At 42.4% G+C, this 22,756-nt stretch overlaps 2 protein-coding genes across 2 annotated transcripts in view; both read left to right on the top strand.

Moving 5' to 3' along the window:
• The window catches only part of LOC133222055 (IgGFc-binding protein-like), a 56,668-nt gene extending 40,303 nt beyond the window's left edge, over positions 1–16,365 (top strand). Inside the window, 20 exon segments of the mRNA XM_061371399.1 lie at positions 344–435; positions 1,057–1,233; positions 1,939–2,279; positions 2,445–2,589; positions 3,351–3,592; positions 4,224–4,388; positions 4,845–4,969; positions 5,696–5,964; positions 7,197–7,405; positions 7,874–8,015; positions 8,716–8,966; positions 9,581–9,710; positions 10,769–10,937; positions 11,432–11,608; positions 12,336–12,478; positions 13,362–13,561; positions 14,764–14,902; positions 15,202–15,333; positions 15,686–15,794; positions 16,113–16,365. Of these exon segments, the coding sequence (XP_061227383.1) occupies positions 344–435; positions 1,057–1,233; positions 1,939–2,279; positions 2,445–2,589; positions 3,351–3,592; positions 4,224–4,388; positions 4,845–4,969; positions 5,696–5,964; positions 7,197–7,405; positions 7,874–8,015; positions 8,716–8,966; positions 9,581–9,710; positions 10,769–10,937; positions 11,432–11,608; positions 12,336–12,478; positions 13,362–13,561; positions 14,764–14,902; positions 15,202–15,333; positions 15,686–15,794; positions 16,113–16,263 (3,508 nt within the window). The 3' untranslated portion in view covers positions 16,264–16,365.
• Positions 16,366–18,952: 2,587 nt separating this feature from the next.
• On the top strand, positions 18,953–20,568 carry PLAAT1 (phospholipase A and acyltransferase 1). Its single transcript, XM_061371403.1, has 3 exons — positions 18,953–19,365; positions 19,559–19,827; positions 20,207–20,568. Exons 1-3 carry the CDS (start codon positions 19,227–19,229, stop codon positions 20,306–20,308), a joined length of 510 nt encoding a protein of 169 aa, XP_061227387.1. The 5' UTR covers positions 18,953–19,226; the 3' UTR covers positions 20,309–20,568.
• The last annotated feature ends 2,188 nt before the right edge of the window (positions 20,569–22,756 follow it).

Below are 22,756 nucleotides of genomic sequence, written 5' to 3'. Positions count from 1 at the left end.
TTTACATCAAACAGGAAATGAGGGCTTGTGTCCTTTAAGTCTTGTTTTTCCAAGCAAGAACTGTCTGCTGAATGTGAAGGGGGATGGGACTTCAGTCCAGTTCCCTGACTGGAAACCATAGCTAGCTGGATTCCGTGGCTCTTTTTACAGCCAAGAATAAGGCTTTGAATAGCCCAGAAAGCATAAAAAAATGAGTCAATTCAGTGATAAGGCTGACATCAGTGAGCCTTGTGACTGTAATAAAATACACTCTGTTGTGCAGGGTTGTCATGTGTCAGTCTTCTGCTTCCAAATCTGATGGTAAGAGCTGTAAGACACGTTTGATTTTGCTTGTTTTCCCTAGATGCTCCAGTGGAGCACAACAGCAGTGTGATCCTGTGCTGGAGAGTGAAGCAAAGAAGAACACAGCATGTGGCATGATCACAGACCCAACAGGTAGTATGTTGGTAGTTCTCTGTAAGCCATATCATGGGTCACTGTATAGCTCATGTTGTCTCCTTTCTATAGTCCATTGTTCTGAGCTTGTATTAAACATATAACACTTTCAGTGTGAATGGCCAACATAAAATTCATAGGTACTTGGTCAAGATATGTCAACCATTTGGACAGTGCTAGTGTGTAAATGAAGATTATCTGAGCATCTGTGTTGGGAGCCATAGCTGCTCTTTGCTTTATAATGACTTGCACTCTGCTTGCTAAGAGAAACAGTTTAGAGAGCATTGTAATTGCATATATTACAGATACTTTATCTGAAATACTGTACATGATCCCTGCATTGGACAGCCCCTGCAGTTGTTTAGAATAAGTGGCTTTCCTAGCTAACAATTCTTAATTTATATAAGCTATCTTCTATCAGTCATGCAAAAAGAAGAAAACCTGATCTGGAGGGTCAAGTCTCATTGTGCATGCTCCATTTTGAGTGTTGGTTTAACTTATTAAATAAAATTAGCCTGGAGCACTCACAATACATTTACCATGACAGAAAATAGATGGTGTTGATGATCTAGTAATTCCACCTTTGTTTTTTTATCCTTCTGTGTATCTTGATTTACACAGGAATCTTCAAGGATTGTCATTCCAGAGTGCTTCCAGAGAATTTCTTTGACAACTGTGTTTATGACATGTGTTTCACTGATGGACAGGCAACATCCTTATGCTATGGACTGCAGGCCTATGCTGAGTCATGTATCAATGCTGGGATATGCATAGAGTGGAGGAATGCTACACTTTGCCGTGAGTGTTTTGACTTATAAATATCTATTCTGGATTAAAACATCAAAAGTATGCACATTTCCTCTACCTTTTTCATACATGTTATCATTTTATGTAAAGTTTTGAGTATGACCTTTTGTCATACTCAAGCCTGCTTTATTTCATTCCAGCATTTGTATAAAACCCTAATTTTCAATAACATTTGGATATGCAGGTCTAATCCTGAAAGTTTTAATAATTTACTAATAGCTTCTTGGAAAAGTTTGATTACATTCAACTATCTCATGTGAGCTTCTGCATTGGGGAAATAACTGTTGGCTTTGCTCCACTGAAAATCTACCATCCTCAGTGTAAGCAGAGTTGGTAGTCCTCCATGCACAAATGCTTATAGATGGCTTTTGGTTAAAAAGCTACTTTAATAAGAAAACTTGAGAAAGAGCTGTTTCTAGGAAGTTTACAAGTATTCCTCTATAAAGCAAAGAAATCAAGTATTCTCACTTATCTCCCAATTAATTTTCTTCAGAATGACCTTTTGAGGAATTTCATATAATGAACTCTTGTCAGAATAAAGCTCTCCATCAAGAAAATCCTTTGTATGCAGCACTTTTCCTGTGTCAGACTTTCTAGCAGCAATTTTAAATATTTTCAGGAGCAAACCGTGTGAGTGTCAGGAAAACCTTTATCATTATTTTGCCCTTTTGAGTGATCTTTTCTTTTTCTCTCTAGCAATGTCCTGTTCTGGAGGCAGCATCTACAAGAGCTGCGGTACTAGGTGTCCCTCTACCTGTTTGAACATCTCAGCAGCTGATTCATGCAGTTCCTTGCCAGTGGAAGGTTGCTTCTGTAAGGAAGGCTATGTTTTGAGTGGAGAAAAATGTGTGCCAGAAAACAGCTGTGGCTGTGTTGATGAAAAAAATCGGTATCATCAGGCAAGTTACTTCAGACATTTAAAGCAAAAAAACCCTAACAAACCCAGCAAACAGGGGATCTCATTCTTTATCACTATGAGAGCAAAAAACATTAATAACACTAACACTATTATTATTAATGCCATTAATAGCAGCAGATAGACTCATTTTCCCAGCCTTCTTGATCTGTAAGCTGTGTAATAGAATTGCCCAAAATCATCATATATCATGCACATCCAAATACTAATAATTTGACTGTCCCTTATGGTATTACCTTCAAATTTATTCTATAGTATATACTTCTACATTCTTTTTTTCACTCAGCTGGATGAAAGCTGGTTTACCAGTTATCCCTGCACTGAACGCTGCACCTGCAAGGCTAATAACACCATCGAATGCACATCCTGGGAATGTGGAGTCCAAGAGGAATGCAGTATTCAGGATGGAGTACTGGGATGTCATTCCAATGGTAAGTCCTGCCTGAAAACAGTTCTCAGTGTGAGTTCCATCATTAGATCTTTCTTCTCATTCTAGCTTTACTGTAAATATCTTTATATATGGGATTGCAGAGAAATCTCAAATGACTGCTGCCAGTGCTAAAAGAAGAAAAGATATGATGAACTTTCTTGCAAGCATAGATACCCTTCTGTTGTAATGGATATCAGCAAAAACTGATGCTACCCAAAAGCTTGCAAGGTCACTTGGGTTCTTTTTGTCTTGATAATACAAATTCAAGGCCTACATCACCAGTAACCATTACTACAAGCTGTAAATTTGGGAATTATCGAGAACTGCATTTCTGAGGGTCTGGGTAATGGCAAATGCATTAAGTATTGATATATATAAATGAAAAAAAATATTTACTTTTAGATTTACACCTGTATGTATTTTTATATAGCTATGTAGAAAAGCTCTCAATCTCAACAACTGTAAATCATAGCTACAACAACATATAACAATATATATAATATTGTACTGTATATAGAAATATAGAAATGTATAAAGAGGTTCATTTGCTGCCAAGTTGCCAGTTTGCCATAATTTGTGAATTTAATTTAGGAGACACTATCTGGAAATTTCCAAATTGGCATGAACCTGAGATACCTCTGTGAAGGTTTGCCCGCACAATGATGATAAGGATTAGGTTGTTGCACTAATGGTTGCACTTTGGTTAGCTGAATCCATGGTGAAATCTAGTCCAAAGTTCTTAGACATTTTTTTCACCTTCAGGCCAAGCAACATGTCAAGTGGCAGGAGATCCCCACTACTTCACTTTTGATGGAATGATGTACACTTTTGTGGGTACCTGCACCTACACCTTGGTTGAGGTTGTCAACACCAACAGTGTTATTCCTATAACCATCCTTGGCAAGAATGAAGACAGAGGACTAAGAGGGGCCACATACCTGAAAGATGTCTACATAGATGTGTATGGTGTACGAATCACCCTTCAGAAAAACCAAAGAATCCTGGTAAGTGGTGATGCTTTTTTATTCTGGCAAGAAGTAGCTTAAGATTAGCTCACTACAGTAGCTGTAGGAAAAAGTATGTTTCCTAAGGAATACATACATGTGGGCACCTCCATTAACTGGGTATCACAAGGAAACATAATTTCTCACCAGTTCCCGAGGCTTCTGTTTGGGGTTTACTGTTCTACTGGCCATATCCTGGAGACAGAGCCCAGAGCCTCCAGACTGCAAAACTGCTGCCTGAACTAAAGAATGGGGCTTCCCACTTCAATAGCTGTTGTCAATAGCTAGCTAACAAGAGCAGAGGAAAAGAGAGTCATACTGTATTGGTCTAGCATAGCATGGAAATCTATGGCACTACCAGAGCAGGGAATCCACCCTATGGGCAGGTAAGAACTTGCTCACTACCAAGGATCTTTCCAGCTCTCTGTTAAAGGCACAGGCTGAATCCCATCCAGCTCTCGTCAGCTAAAAGGCTCATTCCTGCAACCCATAGTTGGAATATGCAATGGTGGAAGTGCAAAAGAGGTAAAATTGTCATTGAGGATTCTTCAGCACTTCAAGGAATATAGACTGTAAGCAGAAAAGCTTTCATGGAAGAATGTCCATACTGACAAATGACATGTCTCTCCAGCTGAACAATGAGAGAGTCTACACTCCATTGGAGAACCGGTTGCGAGGCGTGTCCATTGGAAACGTTGGCAGATTTATAATAGTAGAAACTGACTTTGGTGTGATAGTAAAATATGATGGCAATAACTACCTGGAAATCACTCTCCCAAAGTCTTATTTCTCAAAGGTAAGATTTAGTATGTAAACGTGTGGGACTGTTTCAAAACTGCTGCTTTGTACATTTATTTCTAATTTCTTTTATTTCTGTGTTTTGCTGTTGCGTCTTTCTTTGTAGCTGTATTGTGACACGTTATTTTTTTTCCTTTCTATTTTTTTTCTCTTCACAACAATGTCCTTGAGTTCCAAAGGGGTAGTGAAAGAAAATGGCTGCGCTAGGGGAATGCATCTAGTTTCTAGAATTAAACACCTTGAAAGCTTAGGGGACCACAGATTTACTGCAGTTTCTATTTTATTTCTTCATGGGTGTGATCAGACACTAGTGAGTATGTCTGCAATGTCTGGTATAAGATTGGGTGTTGGTGGTGATTTGGTCATATCATTTCACAGGCAATGAACAAGAAGTTCTTGGGGAAGCTGATGAAGAACAGATTGTGCCTAGACTATGGTTCTTTTTCATTTGCAGGTACATGGCATGTGTGGTAATTTCAATGATAATCGTGAAGATGATCTGTCCTTGCCCAATGGTACACTTGTCAGTGTCCCACAGTTTGGAAATAGCTGGCAAGTGGAGGAAGACAGTGATGAAGGGTAAATGTAACTTCATGCTTTCTATCTTTGAGAAAGTATCCTTTCAATTGTTTTGACCATTTGCTACTTTGTAACATCTGAGTAGCACATATGAGACTCTTCTTTTCTTGAATGTGAAGCTCAAAGCCATACCACAGGAAAACACTGCACAGGGCAGAGGGTAGCCACAGACTATTGTTCATCTGCATACACACTCAGGGAATTAGGCTTTGGGGCAGTCCAAAGTGTGGACATAGCCTCTGGCTTACACTGAAAAAACCTAAAGCAGGAAGATGGTGTTGAGGAACAGTAAGGCCTGGCTGCTGCCAGGGACAGGGAGACAAGTATGATAAAACGGCCAAGAGAATGGTGGCTTCACCAGCCAGGGCCCATCCTACACTATGCAAGCAAGGTAGGCCCAAGGATGGAAGTCAGGGTTGGCCAAGAGTCCATATCACCACCCAAGCTGGCAGTGACAAAATGGTCTGAAGTCAGGTCCAAGGTCAAGCTGGGAAGTCAATCCTCTAGTCAGAGTCAAGTTCAATGAGAATAATGAAGGTTAGACACAGCATGGTGATTGCCAGGCAGATCTACTTCCACCTAATCTTTCACTCATAGATAGAAAGACTGAAGTATCTAGCTTTGTTTGTTTAATACATTTCAGTAGAAGCAAATTTTTCATTTTCAGTCTCAATCTTATATATGCCTTTGAAACTGTAATGTAGCTATGTCTGTGCTTTCATGCAGTTGTTTACCAGACTTAAGAGAAGATGATGTTCCTCCTTGCATTTCTGAGAGTAAACCAGTCATTGAAAGCCAGTGCAATGTCCTAAAATCAGACAATTTCAAAGCATGTCACGATCTAGTCAAGCCTGAAGACTTCATACAGATCTGCATCTATGACATGTGCCAGTATGATGGCATGAAGTCTGCCCTCTGTGACATAGTTCAAGCCTACGTAGACACCTGCAGGAATCATGGAATCACCATTAAATGGAGGAATAGCACGTTCTGTCGTAAGTGCACAAGCAAGTGAAAAAAAACCAACTTGGATGGTTAATAACATGAAAACAAATTAGTCAGATTAGGTGAAGAAGTTATGTAAAAGAAAATGAAACTCCAATTCTTACAAAATCTAATTTCATTATTATGATTTTATGGCTTCATTGTTGCACTGAATTGTGTTCAGGCTGAGCTAAACCCAGTGATAACTCAGGTCTAGACAACTTATGCATAGTAATGTGGAGTTACAATGGCTTTAGAAGGCAAATGAGATATTGCAATAAACCTAAAATGGAGCAATAATGTAACCAGAAGCAAACCAAAACAGTGGAATACTGTGTTTTCACACAGGGCTTGATGCCACTCACTGTGTTTTAAATGAAAATGGCAATTTGGCTGCTGCATAGTAAGGGCCACATTCTTGGATGAAATTCCAGTGAATGTGCCTCACTCTGCCCATTCAACAAAGCTACAAACAAATTATATAAAAAATATTAAAGATTACACCATGGGTTTCTTTCTTTCTTTTTTTTTTTTTTAATGAGTTTGCTGGTTTGTTTTTTTCACAATTTAGTGGGTTTCCTTTTGTTGTGTCTTTTTTTTTTTTTTTTTTTTGTGGAATTAGATACCACATAATGTTATGGAGGACAAAACAACTGGTTAGAAAACAAGCCAGATGAAAGTTTAATAGTTCCATCAGAAATATCTGGTTTCTTCCTTGCCAAAAGTGACAGAAAGACAAAAGAACCATTTTTCCTGCTGCCCTGTTTCTTGAACTGTTTCTTGAAGATGAATCTTCAGTCTGATGATGTTCATCCGTTGTTCTTGCATGTGTTTATGTCTGTGGTTAAGCTAGATATACACCTGGTTTGCATCAGTGGAGGGTTAAGGAATTTGACCTAAAGATTCTAATTGCTAGCAGTGCCCAAAAAAGCATTTACAGCTGAACTCGAATACTGAATCTAAATGATCTAGTGCCAGTTGCCACCACTTCAGGCATACCTGTAATAGAACTGAAATCAGCAGCTCCAGAGAGGGTTCTTTACTTGTTTTAAATAAAATCTACTTTGTTTTAAATAAAATATAAAAATTCAGAACTGGTTGATGATCAAAATCAGCTATTAAAAGGCAATTCTATACTACCATTGTATAGGCTAAGTTGTAGCTTTTGGTCAGGCACACATGTCTGCAGTGCGCTTTTAAAATGTATTTAATAACTCTGGTTCTATTCTCTTCGCCCACACAGCATTGCCCTGTCCATCCCACAGTCATTACACAGACTGTGTCTCCCTGTGCCCATCAACATGCAACGACATTTTTGCCTCTTCCCTTTGTGAGAAGACAGAAGAGTGCACAGAGGGCTGTGAGTGTGATGATAACTATGTGCTCAGTAGTGGCGAGTGTGTACCTTTGAGCAAATGTGGCTGCAGGGATGATGACAACAATTACCACAGCGTAAGTAGTTTATCTGAGGAGCAAATCTCTGGCTGCAAAACTTGTAGAAAGTTAGTCTCCTGCCCATCTGAATATGAGAAAGAGAAATTTTCAGGGTCTGCATCTTAAATACCTTTCATTTAATTATTAAAAGCTGCAGGCTCAAATACTAGGAGACGCAGGAGCTTGGTACTTTGCACCTGAAGCCAAAAATGAGGCATATTTGAAACTAGTCAATTGACCAGAGTTATTCAGGCAGTCTGTCCTAGTCCTATTTCGTGTTCAAATTTTAATGTAAAAGACAGTAAGATAAATGGACTGGGATCCCCCCTACCAGGCTGTTGGTGGGAGTACACCTGGATTGAGCAATTGTAGAATCACCAACTGGGCAGGTTGCACCTAGTCAGCCCCCACATCCTTTGCTATTAAACTTCTATTGCGTTGCAAAGCTGAGCACCTTAACATATAATTCACACAAATTGTGTCCAGGCTGGGGAGACCTGGATAACTCCACACTGCACCAGAAGATGCACATGTCAGAAGAATGGTGTCATTAGGTGTGACAGCTATAGCTGTGATTCTAAAGAAATCTGCGTGGTCAAAAATGGAAAACACAAGTGCAAACCAACAGGTATGTGAAGGCAGGTCTTCACTTTGTGTTCCATGAGGGGTGGAGAAGGAGGAAGGATGTGGATGTCCGTTCTTTCTTCTATGGCACTTCTAGTCTTTTCCACAAGGAAAGAAGGCAGCTGACAGTGCTACTAATGATACATGAACACAAAAAGACTCCTATTCTTGGAATAGAGAGTTCCAGTACAAGATAAAGAATTTGTAGAGTAATGCGAAACAGCAGTTTGAAAATTTACTTACATATAGAAATTCGACAGTTCAGTCTGACTAGTTTAATTTTAATAAATAAATAAATAAATAAATATTTAATGAATTAATAAATATGGTTTGCACTGCATCTACCAAAACTCAGATATGTCTGAATCCTTTGGCAATGATACTGTTTTTAACATTGCATGTTGATTTGAGAAAAGAAACAAATAAAGACAGAACAGGACAAAGTAGATCTGAATAGATAGGTAATAGGCAGTCACTTGTTCAGTTGGCTTGCACTGCTTCTCAGCAGAGGAACAAGCTTCTCAGTCCATCTCTTTTGTCTGAGTGCCCATTGCATAGGGTAATGCCTGAGCACTCATCTTTACTTTAAGAAGCCTGCATGCTAGCAGCAGTCATTTTAACCTGACTTATTTTAAACTGATCTATGCATAGGATCTAGCACATGCACATTCAGACTGGAGAGTAATGAAGTTCTGACCCTTTAGGTTTTGGGAAATGCCAGATCATGGGCGATCCACACTACATCACTTTTGACGGTCTAGTGCACCACTTTCAAGGGAAATACACATATATTCTGGTTCAGACCATCCCTGACCTACCTGATACCCTGACGCAGTTCAGCATTGAAGGCATGAACTATCCTTTCCGTCGAAGTCGACACATTACTAACCTGAAGGAGATCCTTGTCAATGTTTACAATCACACAGTGCGATTCAGGCAGAACAAGCAGCTTGTGGTAAGTCTCTCACTGATTGCAGAGTACGGAGAAAGGCCTACCCTTGGAGTAAAACACTTTTGAGTAATAAATGTCTGCTTTGAAGAATTTAAGTATTTAAGCAATCTGTATTATAACAGCAGTGTTATGAGGCAACCACAAATGTGATTTTCAGTGTGTTGCATGTTTTTTTCTCTATAGCTATGAAGGATACAATTCTCTTCAAATAAATGAATAAAAAGTGATTTAGGAATAAAGTGCCAAATATCCCAAGACCTACTGTGATGCCATACATATTTTTATCAGTGGGAGGAAAAAAGAAGTGTGAATTATGCAAGGAGAACTTAATTTCCTTTCTCTTTATTAATGTGTAAGAGTACACATAGCTCACATATATTTTAGCTCAATAATAAAAATCTTTAAGGATGATATGAAAATACTGTGTCCAGATACCTTCCTCAATACATGATTTTGTTAATTAAAAAAAAAAATTGAATACTGAAGTTTTAATCTGGTTAAATTATCTATTTAACATAAAACCAAAGGAGTGTTCACTTGTAGCATTGACCTGTACTGAAGAAAGATTTGAATTTGGCTTATATATTATGAATTTCTACTTATTCTTTCCCTGTTAGTTGGATGGAGTAAAAGTGATACCACCTGCTCAACCTCATGAAGGTATTCGTATATATCAGAGGACAACAAGAATTCACCTGGAAACAGATTTTGGCTTATACGTGAGCTTCGATGGCAATCAAAATGCAGGTAACTAAGCCAACATGTAGGAATATTTATGCACTGTCTCAAAAAATGTTATTTTTCCAAAGGAGGTCTAAACCCAGAGCAAAATTAGAAACCTTCACCCTTTGAGCCTATGGCCCTTTGTGATACAACCTTCCAGAAAACCAAAACAAAGTGTTTCCCAGGAACCAGAAAAAAAACCCATAAAACGGGCATTTCTTTACCTGAATCCACCTAAACTTAGGAGAAATGAGATGTAGATTCATACTGTTCTACTTTCTTTCATGTTAAATAAGGCCTGAATGATAAAACTGACAGCAAATGACTTAAAAATTATGATTAGGATGATGGCATAAAGCCTGGATCTGCCCCTGTGCCAATTTAAACCAGTCATAGGACTGAGGTCCTCAAGCTATATGGCTGTGAGTGCATTCGTTTACATACTTCCTCTCAAACCTATTCCAGATAATCCCATTCTTTAATGATTCTCAGCAGGACTCATGTCACGTATACACAACTCACTAATAATGTGAACACACATTACTACCTCCTCTGTTTAGAGTTACTCCTGATTTACAACAGAATATAGCCCTGTTATTTCTGAGTGTATGGTGAAAGTGCCAGGCCATTTACACATATGACCATCATTCCAAACCCTAAAATTCCAACTGCAGAAAGAAAAGGTCTGTTTTATAGGAATTCTGTTTCAAAATGAGCAAGGTCATTGTAACTGAAGGGCAAAACCTGGGTGCTGCATTCAGTTTGCAAAGCAGTAAGCAGGATGCACTAAGAGCAATCGGGTAGTGATGTCACGTTATATAACATCTTACTGGCTGCAAAAAATGACTTCATGATCCATGGTGCAGACTACAGAAATGGTCCTGTGAATACATATATGAAAACATGTGTTTAGGGCTGTGCTCACATTTCTGAGGCCCATGTCATATTACCAACTCAAATCTGAATCATGAAATGTGATACTTGGCATTTCTTTCCACCTCTTCCATATGCTCAGAAGGAAAGATCTCTGTGTAATGGCTTTTTTGTGGTTTTTTTTTTGTTGTTGTTCTGATATTCCATAGATATAAAGCTGGCCAACACCTACAGCAACAGAGTGGAAGGCTTGTGTGGTGACTTTGATGGAAGATATAAAAATGACTTCACAAAACCAGATGGTGTTTGGGTGAAGAACGTAAATACATTTGGTGAGAGCTGGAAAGTTCCTGTGACAAGAACAACCTCTCGCCTCAGGTACTTAACTTTCTACTTATACCCACAGCAAGAACGGCCACTGGAAGTGAGTGAATTAAGCCACAGTTAATATCCAGGAATAACTACACTGTCTTATTTCTCGTCTTTCTTCATCTGGTCTGCATGTGGAGACTTTTCCTGCTTAAAACTAAGGTGAACTAGCAGCACTATTCTGACTAATGTTCAAGTTTTATTGAATAGATTGGATGAAGAAGGTATTGGATGAAGCCTGTGTCATGCAGAATTTCCAAAGAGATAATTACATATATCCCTTTTGATTTTAATATCCATAAATCTCTGAGATGGTAGGAAGTGTTCTACTACATCTTTGACTTGCTTTATCTATCTCTTTCCCATTCAGGATAAATCATGAGAGAGAAATAAGCTTCCACTTACACCATGAGGCAGAAGTACTCTTGTGGCATTACTTAGAGTAGTACCATGAATGTTGGTTGTAGAGAGGAATGATGGTTTCACAATGACTTAATTTACAGGCGAGATGTCAACTCAGAAGATGAGTCTGAGGAGGAACCAGATCCAGGGCTCTTCCAAGGCTGCAGTGAAAATAAGCTGGGACAAGAAAACGGAACTTCGAGCTGTAATATCCTGATTGACTCAAAAGGTCCTTTTGTAAACTGTCACTCCGTGGTCTCACCAGATTTCTATTTCACGTGAGTGTCTACTGCAGACAGTCATTCTCTCCATTTGCAAAATCATTTTGGCACTAGTTTCTGACAAGAGTTTTGCATCTTCTGTCTCCAGGGTATTAATAGAAACTGAGGCTTCAATGTATGTGTATCCTGATTCTCAACAAAAGCCTACTTTTCTACTCAGTTAAGAGGTTTTTTGGGCAGCCTGTTCTACCTTCTTAGTGGTTGCCTCATTTTTCTGAGATGCTGCATAACTGCAGATCCCATTCATCTCAGATCTTAATGCCTCTGAAAATCAGCCCATGGATATTCAGATGAGAAAAGCTGAGAAGGTAGCACTGGTAAACAAGCACTGGGTAAAACAGAATTCCGTGTCAATATTCAAGGTATATGAATATGGGGAAGGGCACCTATGTATTAACAGAAGTGTGAAGTCCAGCTCTAAGGACTTAGCAGTGTTAGTGCTCAATAAGCAAGATGCAGCCATGGTAACCCAAACCAGAAGCAGATCACAAAGAGTAACTTGCAGTTATCTATCACAAAGAATAACAAGCAGTCAGGTACCTGTTTATTGCTTGTTCATATATGAATACCTCACATGTTAGCAGCAGGTGCACAACAAATGACCTGGTCCTCTGTGTTCCTGTCAGCCAGAAAATGGAACTAACTCAGAGTAAGGCAGAAAAGCAGCTGAAAATAAACAAAACCAAAGGGACTGGGAATGAACACTTTCTCATGTTGCACATAGGAGCTGCCTGTTTGATATGTGTGTGGAAGGAGATGAGGAAGGAGATGAGGATGCTACCTTATGTCGCAGTCTGGAAGAGTATGTGCTGACTTGTCAGCTGCAAGGAGTCAGTATGGAAGGCTGGAGGCAACAGACAGATTGTGGTAAGCAAAAGAAGAACCAGAAACTTCTTTCTGCCTAAAGGACTCTCCAGATCTGAGACTTGTAGGCTTTTCCTAGATGTACCATACATCAAAGCTGCTCAGAGAGTAAAAGCATGTTGATTCACGCTTAAATCACTGTTCACAGTTTAGCATGCACACTTGCTCTTCTGGCCTTTCTTACGTCTTACGTCTTATGCTGACTTTTGCATTTAGATCCCACCTTAGAAAGCTACTTATGAAAGCAGATCTGTCAGGTCCCCAGCTATCAGAAGTTTTGTGAGTGAAAAAAATGTCCCCACTCCCAACTGAGCAAAAAAGTTAAAATTCTGGAGACCATCACAAGCCACAGTTCTGAAGGGAAAAGCGTTTAATGTCAATCTTTTTTAAATCTACAAAAAATACTAATTCTCTATTTGCCTGTGAAATTTCAAGATAAAAAAAAAGATTCAGCTAAACACTCCAAATCTTTCAGACTAAAAAAATGATAAAACTTATAATAGTCTAAAATCCTTTTTTTTCCTTTCCCCCCAAATTGGGAGGTTCAAGATTCATCAAACCATACTTCCCCTGCATCACCCACAGTCAGATGACTCTGTATTCCTGGTACTTGCAGGAATAGTTATCCTGAATGTGTGAGAAGTTATTTGTGGTCAGTGAGCACCAGGAATGAGAACACAGCACACAAATAGCTTTCACAATGCATTTTTGACTTTGGAGTGCTTTACTTAGAACTCCAGTACTATTATATATGTATGCACATCTCAGTATATGTGTGGTTATCATATTGCTCTCTACAACACGGTAACATCCTCTGAGTCTCAAAGGGCATTGTGTAAGTAATGCACAGCAGCCTGCTGTAACTGGACTCCCCTTATTTTTACAGGTATATCATGTCCTGCCAACAGCAACTACAGCTCATGCATGTCTGCATGCCCAGCATCCTGCAGTGACTTGACCAGCCCCTCTGAGTGTGAATCACCTTGTCTTGAGGGCTGTGAATGTCTCCCTGGCTATGTTCTCAGTGGTTCTGATTGTGTGCCTTACAGGCAATGTGGCTGCACATACCTTGACAAATATTATGAGGTACAGTCTCTCTGTGGGTCACACAGCTCCCGCAGCACCAAATAATTTTTTTCTGCTAATTATTTTAACAGTCTCCTCATTCTCCTCAGCATGTAATTTCCATGGAGGAAGGGAAGAGAGAGAGAGAGATCACTTGGTTTGCCTCTGAAACTCTGCCTGCCAGAATACAAGGCATATGCTTTGAGAAAGCATATGATTACACTCTGACCTCTGTGTTAATTCTTCACCTTTACTATAGAGGGGAAGTTTAGACTGGATGTAAGGAGGAAGTTTTTTACTGTAAGGGTGGTGAGGCACTGGAATGGGCTGCCCAAGGAAGTTGTGAACGCTCCATCCCTGGTGGTGTCCAAGGCCAGGTTAGACAGAGCCTTGGGTGGCATGGTTTAGTGTGAGGTGTCCCTGCCCATGGCAGCAGGGTTGGAAGTAGATGACCGTAAGGTCCTTTCCAACCCTAGCCCTTCTATGATTCTGTTATGCTAAATAATAGCCTCATAGGCTCTGAAGTTTACAACACACCAGTTTCACAAAAATTCTGTCAGTCACTGCGGTCACTTTCCTCTCAGTAAAGAGTGGTACAAGCAAGGTTGAGAGTCTGTAGAGTTGGCTGTGACACGAAGAGAGTCCCAATCAAGGCTGGATTCTGAGGAATATGGTGAAACTTCCACTGTTGCTGCAGGATAGAGCAGCTTTGTAATCTCATAGATTTCTGGTTTAATACTAGAGATCTAGTAGGGAAAAAGCCTAAGTCAGTAAAGGTTGTTTTTTATATGAGGAATGAGACACTATGAAAAGGTGTCACTTTAAAGAAAAATAGCACTTTAAAGAAAAATGGCACATAGCATTTCCACATTGCCTCAGAGGCACGATGTGACGTGTCTGCCACTCTCTCTTATCTCCAGCAACAGTTAGACATTGTTGGTTGCACTTGTATCCCACCTGGGGCTAGGATGTTGTATGCCAACCTCTTCTTTTGCATTCTTTCTTGGGCCATCCTTGACTTTCAAAGGACTGGATTAATAAACTGCTTGCTCACTCTTTGTAGTTTTACAAACTACTTAAAAAAAGAAAAAGGAAAAAAAAGAGCTTTGTTGCCGTTCATCAGGAAAACATCAGAGAGAGTAGCATGGGGCCCCAGTGACTCATTCATGCTTTTTCTAGCTACTTTTATTTGATATTTTTAACATTTAACTGCTGTCTTCTAGATTGGAGAAATATTCACCACTGATGACTGCTCTCAGAGATGCCAGTGCACAGAAAGCTCCACTGTCTTCTGCTCAAACATAGTGTGTGGATCTGATGAAATCTGTGGCATTTCAAATTACAGTCGTGGATGCTACAGGAGTAAGTCATCCACTATCACATTGTCTTTGATGCTAAGAAGTCTTGACTTCCTATTTATAGGACATCACTGAGCTGGGGTGATGAGTGTGTACAGAAGAAAAGCATACGAGGGATCTTATTCTGATGTTTCATTGTAGAAACAGTGTTTCTTTCCCTTATTGATGTTGTCTAGTACAAGTAATATGCTTTAAAATACAGGGGATAGTCAACATTAGGAGTCAGTATAATCTAAGCATGAACAGTTCTCTCAGGGTTGGGTTATCTGAGAGTGTGAAGTGTTTCTTCTTCCTCACTGCTAGGTGGACCATGTATGCCAAATCCTTGTAAGAATGATGGAGTTTGCTCTGAAACTACTGACAGCACCTCTCTCTCCTTCCACTGTGAATGTTCAGAACTGTACACAGGACAAACATGCGAGGCTGAAAAGAGGGGTAATAAAACTATTCTGGCTTCACTGTTTGCATTACACACACCATTTTCAAAAATGGGTGCAATTATGGAGAAGACAGAGCTTGGTCTTCACTTCTGTGCTGTAAATGAGTAACTCAGTAGGTAAGAGCCTGTGGTCACCCAAGAAGAAAGAAGGGGGTCAAATCCCCCAGTGGGCATGACAGCAGGGCTATGTAGAGCATACAGGACCTTGGTCCGATGCCACTCCAGAAATCCACATTCATCAAAGAATATGGTGTAAACCAAGGAGACAGGCAAGGGTTGAAAAAATGTTCCTGTTCCCAGTATGGTTAGCTTTCACTGACAGGACTCCTCTTTGTTCTTCATTTGAAGTCTCTGCCACAGAGGATCCTGAGAACCATACGGTTGCCATCGTCACTGGAATTGTGGCAGGTGTAGTTGTTGTCACCATTCTCATCTCCTCTGCAGTGTACCTGTGCAGGTAAGGCTTTTCCCAGCTTTTCTAAGTTCAACATACATACACCCCTTTTAGCACTGTAAACGTCAAAACTCCAATCAGTCACATACGTGCAGGACCAAAAAGGAACCACAGCATTCAGAATCTCATTTGAAGAATGTCGGGGAAAATACAGCTTCTTCTACAGAAATTAACATACGTCATTTCCATTATCCATATGCATTACTGTCACAAAACTTGGACTTCTCCAAATTCTGACTTCATTCATGCTCACACCATTGTTTGGCCTCTCACTATAGATAAAATATAGATTAATCACCTTTTTTTTTTTTCATTGTGCAGGAGGAAAAGAAAGATGGATACACATGAGATATCAAGGAATTCTTTGAAACAGCCCGGGAATGTACTGGATGACAGAGCAGATGAGCACAATTATGGCTGCATTGTGAACGATGCATTTGATCAAAATGAATCCCAAACTACATACCTATAGTTAGCAATACTTTTCCAATTTATTTGTATTACTTTCTGCTCTTGTATTTTAATAGTATTTCTAATATTTTGAGAATAAATAAATCATTGCATTTGCTGAAAACCTTTGAAGTTGTTCATTTAAAGTATCTCTCAGATCTCATGTTACAGACCCAAATTGAAATATATCCTAACTCAGAGACCATGCTGTCTTCAGAGACTGAAAAACACAACATCCAGGCAGAATTTAGCAGTACAAGTGTGCTGCACACCCTTGACAGATGTACAAGCCATAGACTGATGAGGTCAGAATTTGTTGTATCATCCTAGGCAGGTCTTCAAGAAATCATCTTACCCCACAGCCTTCCATGGAGAGGGGATTAGCTGACTGAGTTGGATACAGTTCTTACTCCTCTTCTGGCAAGGCATGTTCAACTGGGGAAAAGAATAAAGAAAGCACTGAACTCATGGGGTGACAGGTGTAGGAAAAAAAGATGACCCTCATTGTCCCCCATGGGAGTGCTGGACTAAAAGAAGGAACTGTTTGAAGGAGAGCTGCCTCATTGCTGTTACGGTGGAGTGAACAAGAAGGAGGGTTGTCATCAGTCCCCTGCCTGAAAGGGCTAAGCTATGGCCTTAACTTCACAAAGCTAACTTCACTAAAACTTTCTAAAGAATAAGATCCTGTAATAAACTTTCCTTTGGGGTCTTTGCAGACTCTGAAGCTGCCACACTCTGATGAATGTGGGTAGACATCTGCATTGGCTCAGTCCCAGACCATGATAAGGATGCCCCTACAGCAGAAGGCTAAATGTGTTTGGGACAAGGCACAATAAGATGCAGTGTGTGAGATGCCTACTCCATGACAGACCACTCAAAACACTCAGGAAACTGAGGCACTGACTGGGCCTCATCCAAGCCCTGAACTAATTTCCTGTGCCATGAGTGAAGCTTTGTGACTTACGGAGTGCACCATTTGCTGATGAATTTCCAGTTCTTTGCAGCTTCACTTTTGACTATGGTGAGGAACAACATGGGCTTCCTGTTGTCGCTGCCATAATGCTGGTTATTATTTACTTACACTTGCTCCTTTCCCTTGTGTCCATAAACTCATGCATGCTGCTAGCAAGAAAAGCATTGTAACCTCCATGAACAGTAAGATAGATAAAAGGCATTTTATTCTGATCCATTCGAGAACATGCTAGCTGTCCACACATGCACAGCACAGCTATTTTGGAGAGGATGTGACTGGAAAAGGTCTTTCAGCCTCATTACCTAATGAAAATGAATCAAAAGAGATCTACTCGTGCACAAACGGTCAACCTTATGCTGGAATTTCACCACAATTAATTATAAAGGCATCTTTCCTGTTAGCTCAGTGGCAGCTTTCTATGGCACTCTCACACTTTCTAACTGCACAATGCTGGGAACCTTGACCACTGCTGACCAGGCTCACCTCCCCTTGCAGCTGGTAGGAGCACAGGCTAGTCCCTACACTGCAGGATCCCAACCCCAGCTCTTGCAAGCAGCAGGGCCCAGCTGCACTCAGGTAAAGCAGATTTCTGGGTTTCCATGGATCTACTTTCCCCCCACCAATACCACAAGAATTGCCTTTGTTTTTCACTGCAAAGCTCTGCAAGTGCTTCAGACTTGAAACAGGGGATGATACAGAAAGAATTACAACACACTGCTCCACTGGCTTAACTATTTCATGTCAATGGAAGCCAGAAAAATGCCAAATCTGCAGCTCTGATCTTTTAAACCAACCAGCTTGCTCACCTGACTCTTGAAACACTAACCTTTAAATGCACTGCGTAGTCCAGCTCACTGAGAGGGCTCTGTTGTTAGTGAACACTCCTTAACATACTGTACTGGCGACAGCCAAAGAGGAAACAACTGTGCCTACTCAGCTGTGCTCAGCCCTCAGCTCAGAGAATTATTGCTGGGTGCAATCACGAAACTCCTCTGATGTCCTGAAGGAAATTCCTTGGCCACAACATGAAAAGCAATCCTAGAAATCTCTTTACCCTAAAACGGCCACTGGGATTTCTTCTGAGCCTCCTTTGCTTCTCTTCACCAGGAAGAAAGAAGTGGATCAGCAGCGTGCCCCTTCTGTATCATAAGCTTACCCAGTAAAGGATGCTCGCTCTCTGCTCGGCAGGACAGCCCCGGCCCCCCACACCGGAGCTCACCCCCGCGGCCGGCGGAGCGCCGGCAGGGCTCCCGGCGAGGAGGTGACGGCCCGTCTTTCCCAGGGAAAAGACGGGCTTTCCCACAAGACGGACAGATTTAACAACACCCCCTGGAGCGGAGCCTCCCACCGCGGAACGGAGCAGCCGCTCACCAGGGCGCCTCCTCGCTATTTATAGCGGCCGGGAGGAGCGAAGACCCGGCCCAGCTTCCGCCGCTGCCCCCGCCCCAGGGTGACAGCCCGGCTGCGGTGACAGCGGGATTGGCGCTGCAGGGTGAGCGGGGCACTGGGGGGACATTGGGGTGCGGGCAGGCGTCTGCCAGCAGGACGTAACTCTCCCGGGCTGCCGAGAGGGACGCGCTGAGCTGGGGACGGGGCTGGGCGCCCCGCGGCCCTGTGAATGTCTACCGGAGCTACCGCGATACCGGCACAAGCAGAGCCCCGAAAGGCACACGGCCGGGACGGAACAGCAGACTGCTGTCCGGGGAGAGCACCGAGCGCTACAGGCTGGAGGCCAGCCCGTAAAATGGCTGCATCCTCCGCGGGAGCGGTGGCGATGTCAGGGCTGACTCCCCGGCAGCGCGTCGCTCGGCCCTGCAGAGAGCCGGGCGGCCGAAGCATTAGGGTTAGGTGCCGGCTGCGATAGACAGAGCGTGCCAGTGGTAGGCCCTAATGATCTTTCTGCCTGCAATCTCCCAGTAGATGCTCTGTGCACATCCCGGACCTCCCCTCCACCGTGCCTTGCACTGAGCCTGCCCAGCGAGAGGGGCATGTCCTGACCTTGGGCTCTGGAGATGGCAGCCATCGAGGGCTTTAGTGCCACCCACCCCGGTGACCCTGAGCCTGGGGACCTGATCGAGATCTTCCGGCCAGCTTACCAGCACTGGGCCCTCTACGTGGGAGATGGGTATGTCATCAACGTGACGCCTGTAGGTAAGGCTGGTGCAGCTTGGCAGGGTGTAGATGGGCCCTTGCCCCTTCTCCATGGGCTGGCAGGGTGTAGATGGGCCCTTGCCCCTTCTCCATCTACACCTGTGTGTGTAGATGACCTTTCCAAAAACCCATCTGAGGTCTGGGAGGAGCCAGATGGGGCCCACCGGGCTCATCCTATCCCTGCCTTCCCCAGATGAAGGGCCCCCAGCCACATTCTCCAGTGCGAAGTCAGTGTTCAGCAGGAAGGCCCGGGTGAGGATGCAGCTCCTGAAGGATGTGGTGGGAAATGATACCTACCACGTCAACAACAAGTATGATGGCACCTATGCTCCCCTCCCAGTGGAGGAGATCATCCAGCGTGCGGAGTACCTCATTGACCAGGAGGTGTCTTATGACCTGCTCAGCAACAACTGTGAGCACTTCGTGACGCTGCTCCGCTATGGTGAGGGTGTCTCTAGCCAGGTAAGTAACATGGTGTAAGCCCCTATATGCCTCACAGTGCATCTGCTTGCTGCTGTATGTGAGTCCCTGGAATGGGGCACAGCCTGGAAACTGCCTGGGGACAGCAAAGTCCAAGGCACAGGATCCAGACTGTCATTGCCTTTGGCCTCACAGGAGATCATGAACCAGGAGGTTCACTATCTGCACCTTGACAGAGCCCTCTTACCAAATGCCAGAGCCCAAGGGTGAAAGCCTGGGTGTTGCCTCTGTGCTTATAGGGAAGGTGTCTCTTATTCATTTAATTGCTTTGATTATCTCTGCCTGCTCTTTATTATTCATGCTTGGGGGTATATAAAAAAAAAGCTTATTATGTTCCAGCCTGTGTTTTACTTCTCTGCAGGCCAACAGAGCAATCAGTGCCATCGGGTTTGTGACAGCTGCCGCCGGTGCCTTCTCCTTGTTGGGCTTGCTTCGGAGCAGATCCAGAGAGAGACAGTATTGATGGGCCATTGGGATGAGCTGAGAGCAGGGCAGAGAGGCCGTGGCTGGGTTACTTGGGGCAGTTTGTGGCCACAGCTGCCGCTAAGATTTACTAACAACTGTGTCCCCCTTGCTGAGAGCAGCACTAGTCTTTTCTACATCAGCTTTTATTTCATTGCCTATGGTGATTTTTGTAGTAGTCTGGGAGTGTATGCGAGCAAATTCTCCATCCTCGTGCACCCAGTGCTCTGCTGAGGACTGGTGCAGGCTTTCTACGCACATCATAGAATCACAGAGTAGTTAGGGTTGGAAAGACCTTAAGATAATCTAGTTCCAACATCCTGTTTTTATTAACTACACCCTGATGGATTTTTTCTGTGAATAACTTGTTTTAACCCTAACATTTTACTTTTTCTTTGGGGTGTTTTGTTTTGTTTTTTTTAATTAAAACTAATGTAAAAGTATTGCTGAGTGTTTATTGTGTGTCCTCCAGCTAAGGGCCTGTGCAATTGGAAAACCCCAGGTTCTCAGGCCTACGAAAGGGCAGACAGAGCATGCACTGTGTTTTGGAGCCTGCATGCACGCCTACATGGAGCTGCTCCTGTGAAGGGTGGGAGGTAGGAAGGAAGGGCTGGTCTTACAAATTATATCCTTCAGTGTTTTAAATGAGTGTGCTATTTTTTCATGAGAGTGTTGTGGTCAATTTTCTGTTGCCTGGAAAACATCTCTTTCACTGGCTCTTGTGCCTCCCTTTGGGAGCAGCAGACTCCCAGTTTGGTGGGGGAATGGTGGGGTGGTCTAGCAAAAAAACAGGTAGGTTTTTCACCTTTTGTTCCAGATTGGGGCTGCTGTGCCACTGAAATGCTTCATCACTGTAAGCGCAGTAATTATTTGCACTGTATCTTACCAGGCTTACTAGATGATCTTTAAGGTCCCTTCTAACCCAAACCATTCTATGATTCTACTCCTTGGGCTGCCAAAGCACTGAGGTTTAAAGATCACAACAGATTGCAAGAGAGTCTTTGCCCTGTGGTGCTGTGGGTGATGTACCTGGAGAATGAGCTATGCAGCACCTATGCCCCATCTCCCTGTGTACAGAGCCCTGCTATTTCCTTGTTGCAAAGCTGACATGCGGTTTGTCTTAGGAAAGTGTGGTTTATTGCTTTTTACCAGGAGTATCAGGCTGATGTGTTTGAAACCATGTTATTTACAGATGGCATGTAAGAAATAAAATCCTGTGTGGCTTTTGCCACAGGGAACTGCCTGGACTGTAAGAAGAGATGACAGCAAAAGAGCTGTTTATAAGAGGCTTGCTGGTTTTTGTCGGCTCTTAACACGTACATAAAGGGATCAGAAGGGTTTTTTTAAACATCAGTTGTTTCAGTGTTTGAAATAACAAAACCAAGACTTTGGTCATATTTGTAGTACCCTCTGTTATTACATTTAAATAAAGTTATTCTTTTTTAATATGGGAAAGCATAATAAAACTGAAAGTCCTTTTTTTTTCTTCCTGCAAATGTAATCAAGAGATCCTTCATAGCTAAACTAATTAGGTGGTTGAACCACTTGAGCAAGTACAAAGTACAAAGAGCAAGTACAAAGGAGCTCAATCTCTTGTACCTGTCCAACAGCCATGTGCTGGAGCATGTTAAACTCCCTGCTTCTTGCCATGACCTAGTTAAAGTGAGAAGCCAAGACTTAGCCTTGCTTTCTGCTGCATGACAGCAAACACAGGGCAGGACCTGGAAGGGGCGGGGGGAGGCTAGGGGCCTGTGTGTCATGTATGCTGCAGTTGTGCTGGCCTTTCCAGCCTTAAGTAGGGCATATCCTCACCAGCCTTCTCAGCCTGGTCTCACAGCAATCCATGAGCTTTAACCTTTCGTGTACTTGGAGCATTATGCCTGCAAGAACTGGCAAGGGATAGCTGTGAGAGGGCAATGTAGGCACCCTCTCACATCTGTAATGTGATCTGTAATCATTCTGCGATGCAAGAAAGCTGGAATTACTTAATCTGGGGAACTTTCTTGTAGTTCTTGGAAGCTGCAGTGTTGTGTTAAACACAGGATTTTGCAATTGTACACATGCTCCTCTGTGCAGTCAAGAGTTACCCTGGATTGCGTTCCTTCAAGCCTGGTGGGCGCATTGACAGGATTTGGTGGAGCAGTGACTGAAACGTGGAGTGAGAGCGTGACATGGAGCAGCAGAAGCCATTGCTTTGCTGTATTCAGTATTTTTGAGTCTTTGTAGGAGTTGTTGGCAAGGCCCAAGAACTGCTGTTGCCACGGAGTAGAGTCAAGGCTGTTATTTTACTAGCAGCCAAGAGAATAATCCTTGCCTGTCCCCTAGGCACAGCCAGCACAGGCCCAGAGGCCCCTGAATGGATGGCTTTATGCAGGGATTTCAAACATGTGAAGCTAGCACACACACAGGATGCAAACACAGGCTGTTCAGTGCAAGCCATCGAAGCTAC

This window comes from Neopsephotus bourkii, unplaced genomic scaffold (genome assembly GCF_033783945.1).
Source record: "Neopsephotus bourkii isolate Nb327-2 ecotype Australia unplaced genomic scaffold, CSIRO-AGI_Nbou_v1 NB_1574, whole genome shotgun sequence".
Classification (NCBI taxonomy): domain Eukaryota; kingdom Metazoa; phylum Chordata; class Aves; order Psittaciformes; family Psittacidae; genus Neopsephotus; species Neopsephotus bourkii.
Note: the sequence above shows the minus strand (reverse complement) of the source record. Positions and strands in the feature narration are given on the sequence as shown.

What these genes read in the sequence shown, in the direction of transcription:
- PLAAT1 (XM_061371403.1), top strand. Translation starts at nt 19,227, where the DNA reads ATGGCAGCCATCGAGGGCTTTAGTGCCACCCACCCCGGTGACCCTGAG. An exon ending in CATCAACGTGACGCCTGTAG is followed by an intron (nt 19,366 to 19,558) that starts GTAAGGCTGGTG and finishes TGCCTTCCCCAG; the next exon opens with ATGAAGGGCCCCCAGCCACA. An exon ending in GTGAGGGTGTCTCTAGCCAG is followed by an intron (nt 19,828 to 20,206) that starts GTAAGTAACATG and finishes ACTTCTCTGCAG; the next exon opens with GCCAACAGAGCAATCAGTGC.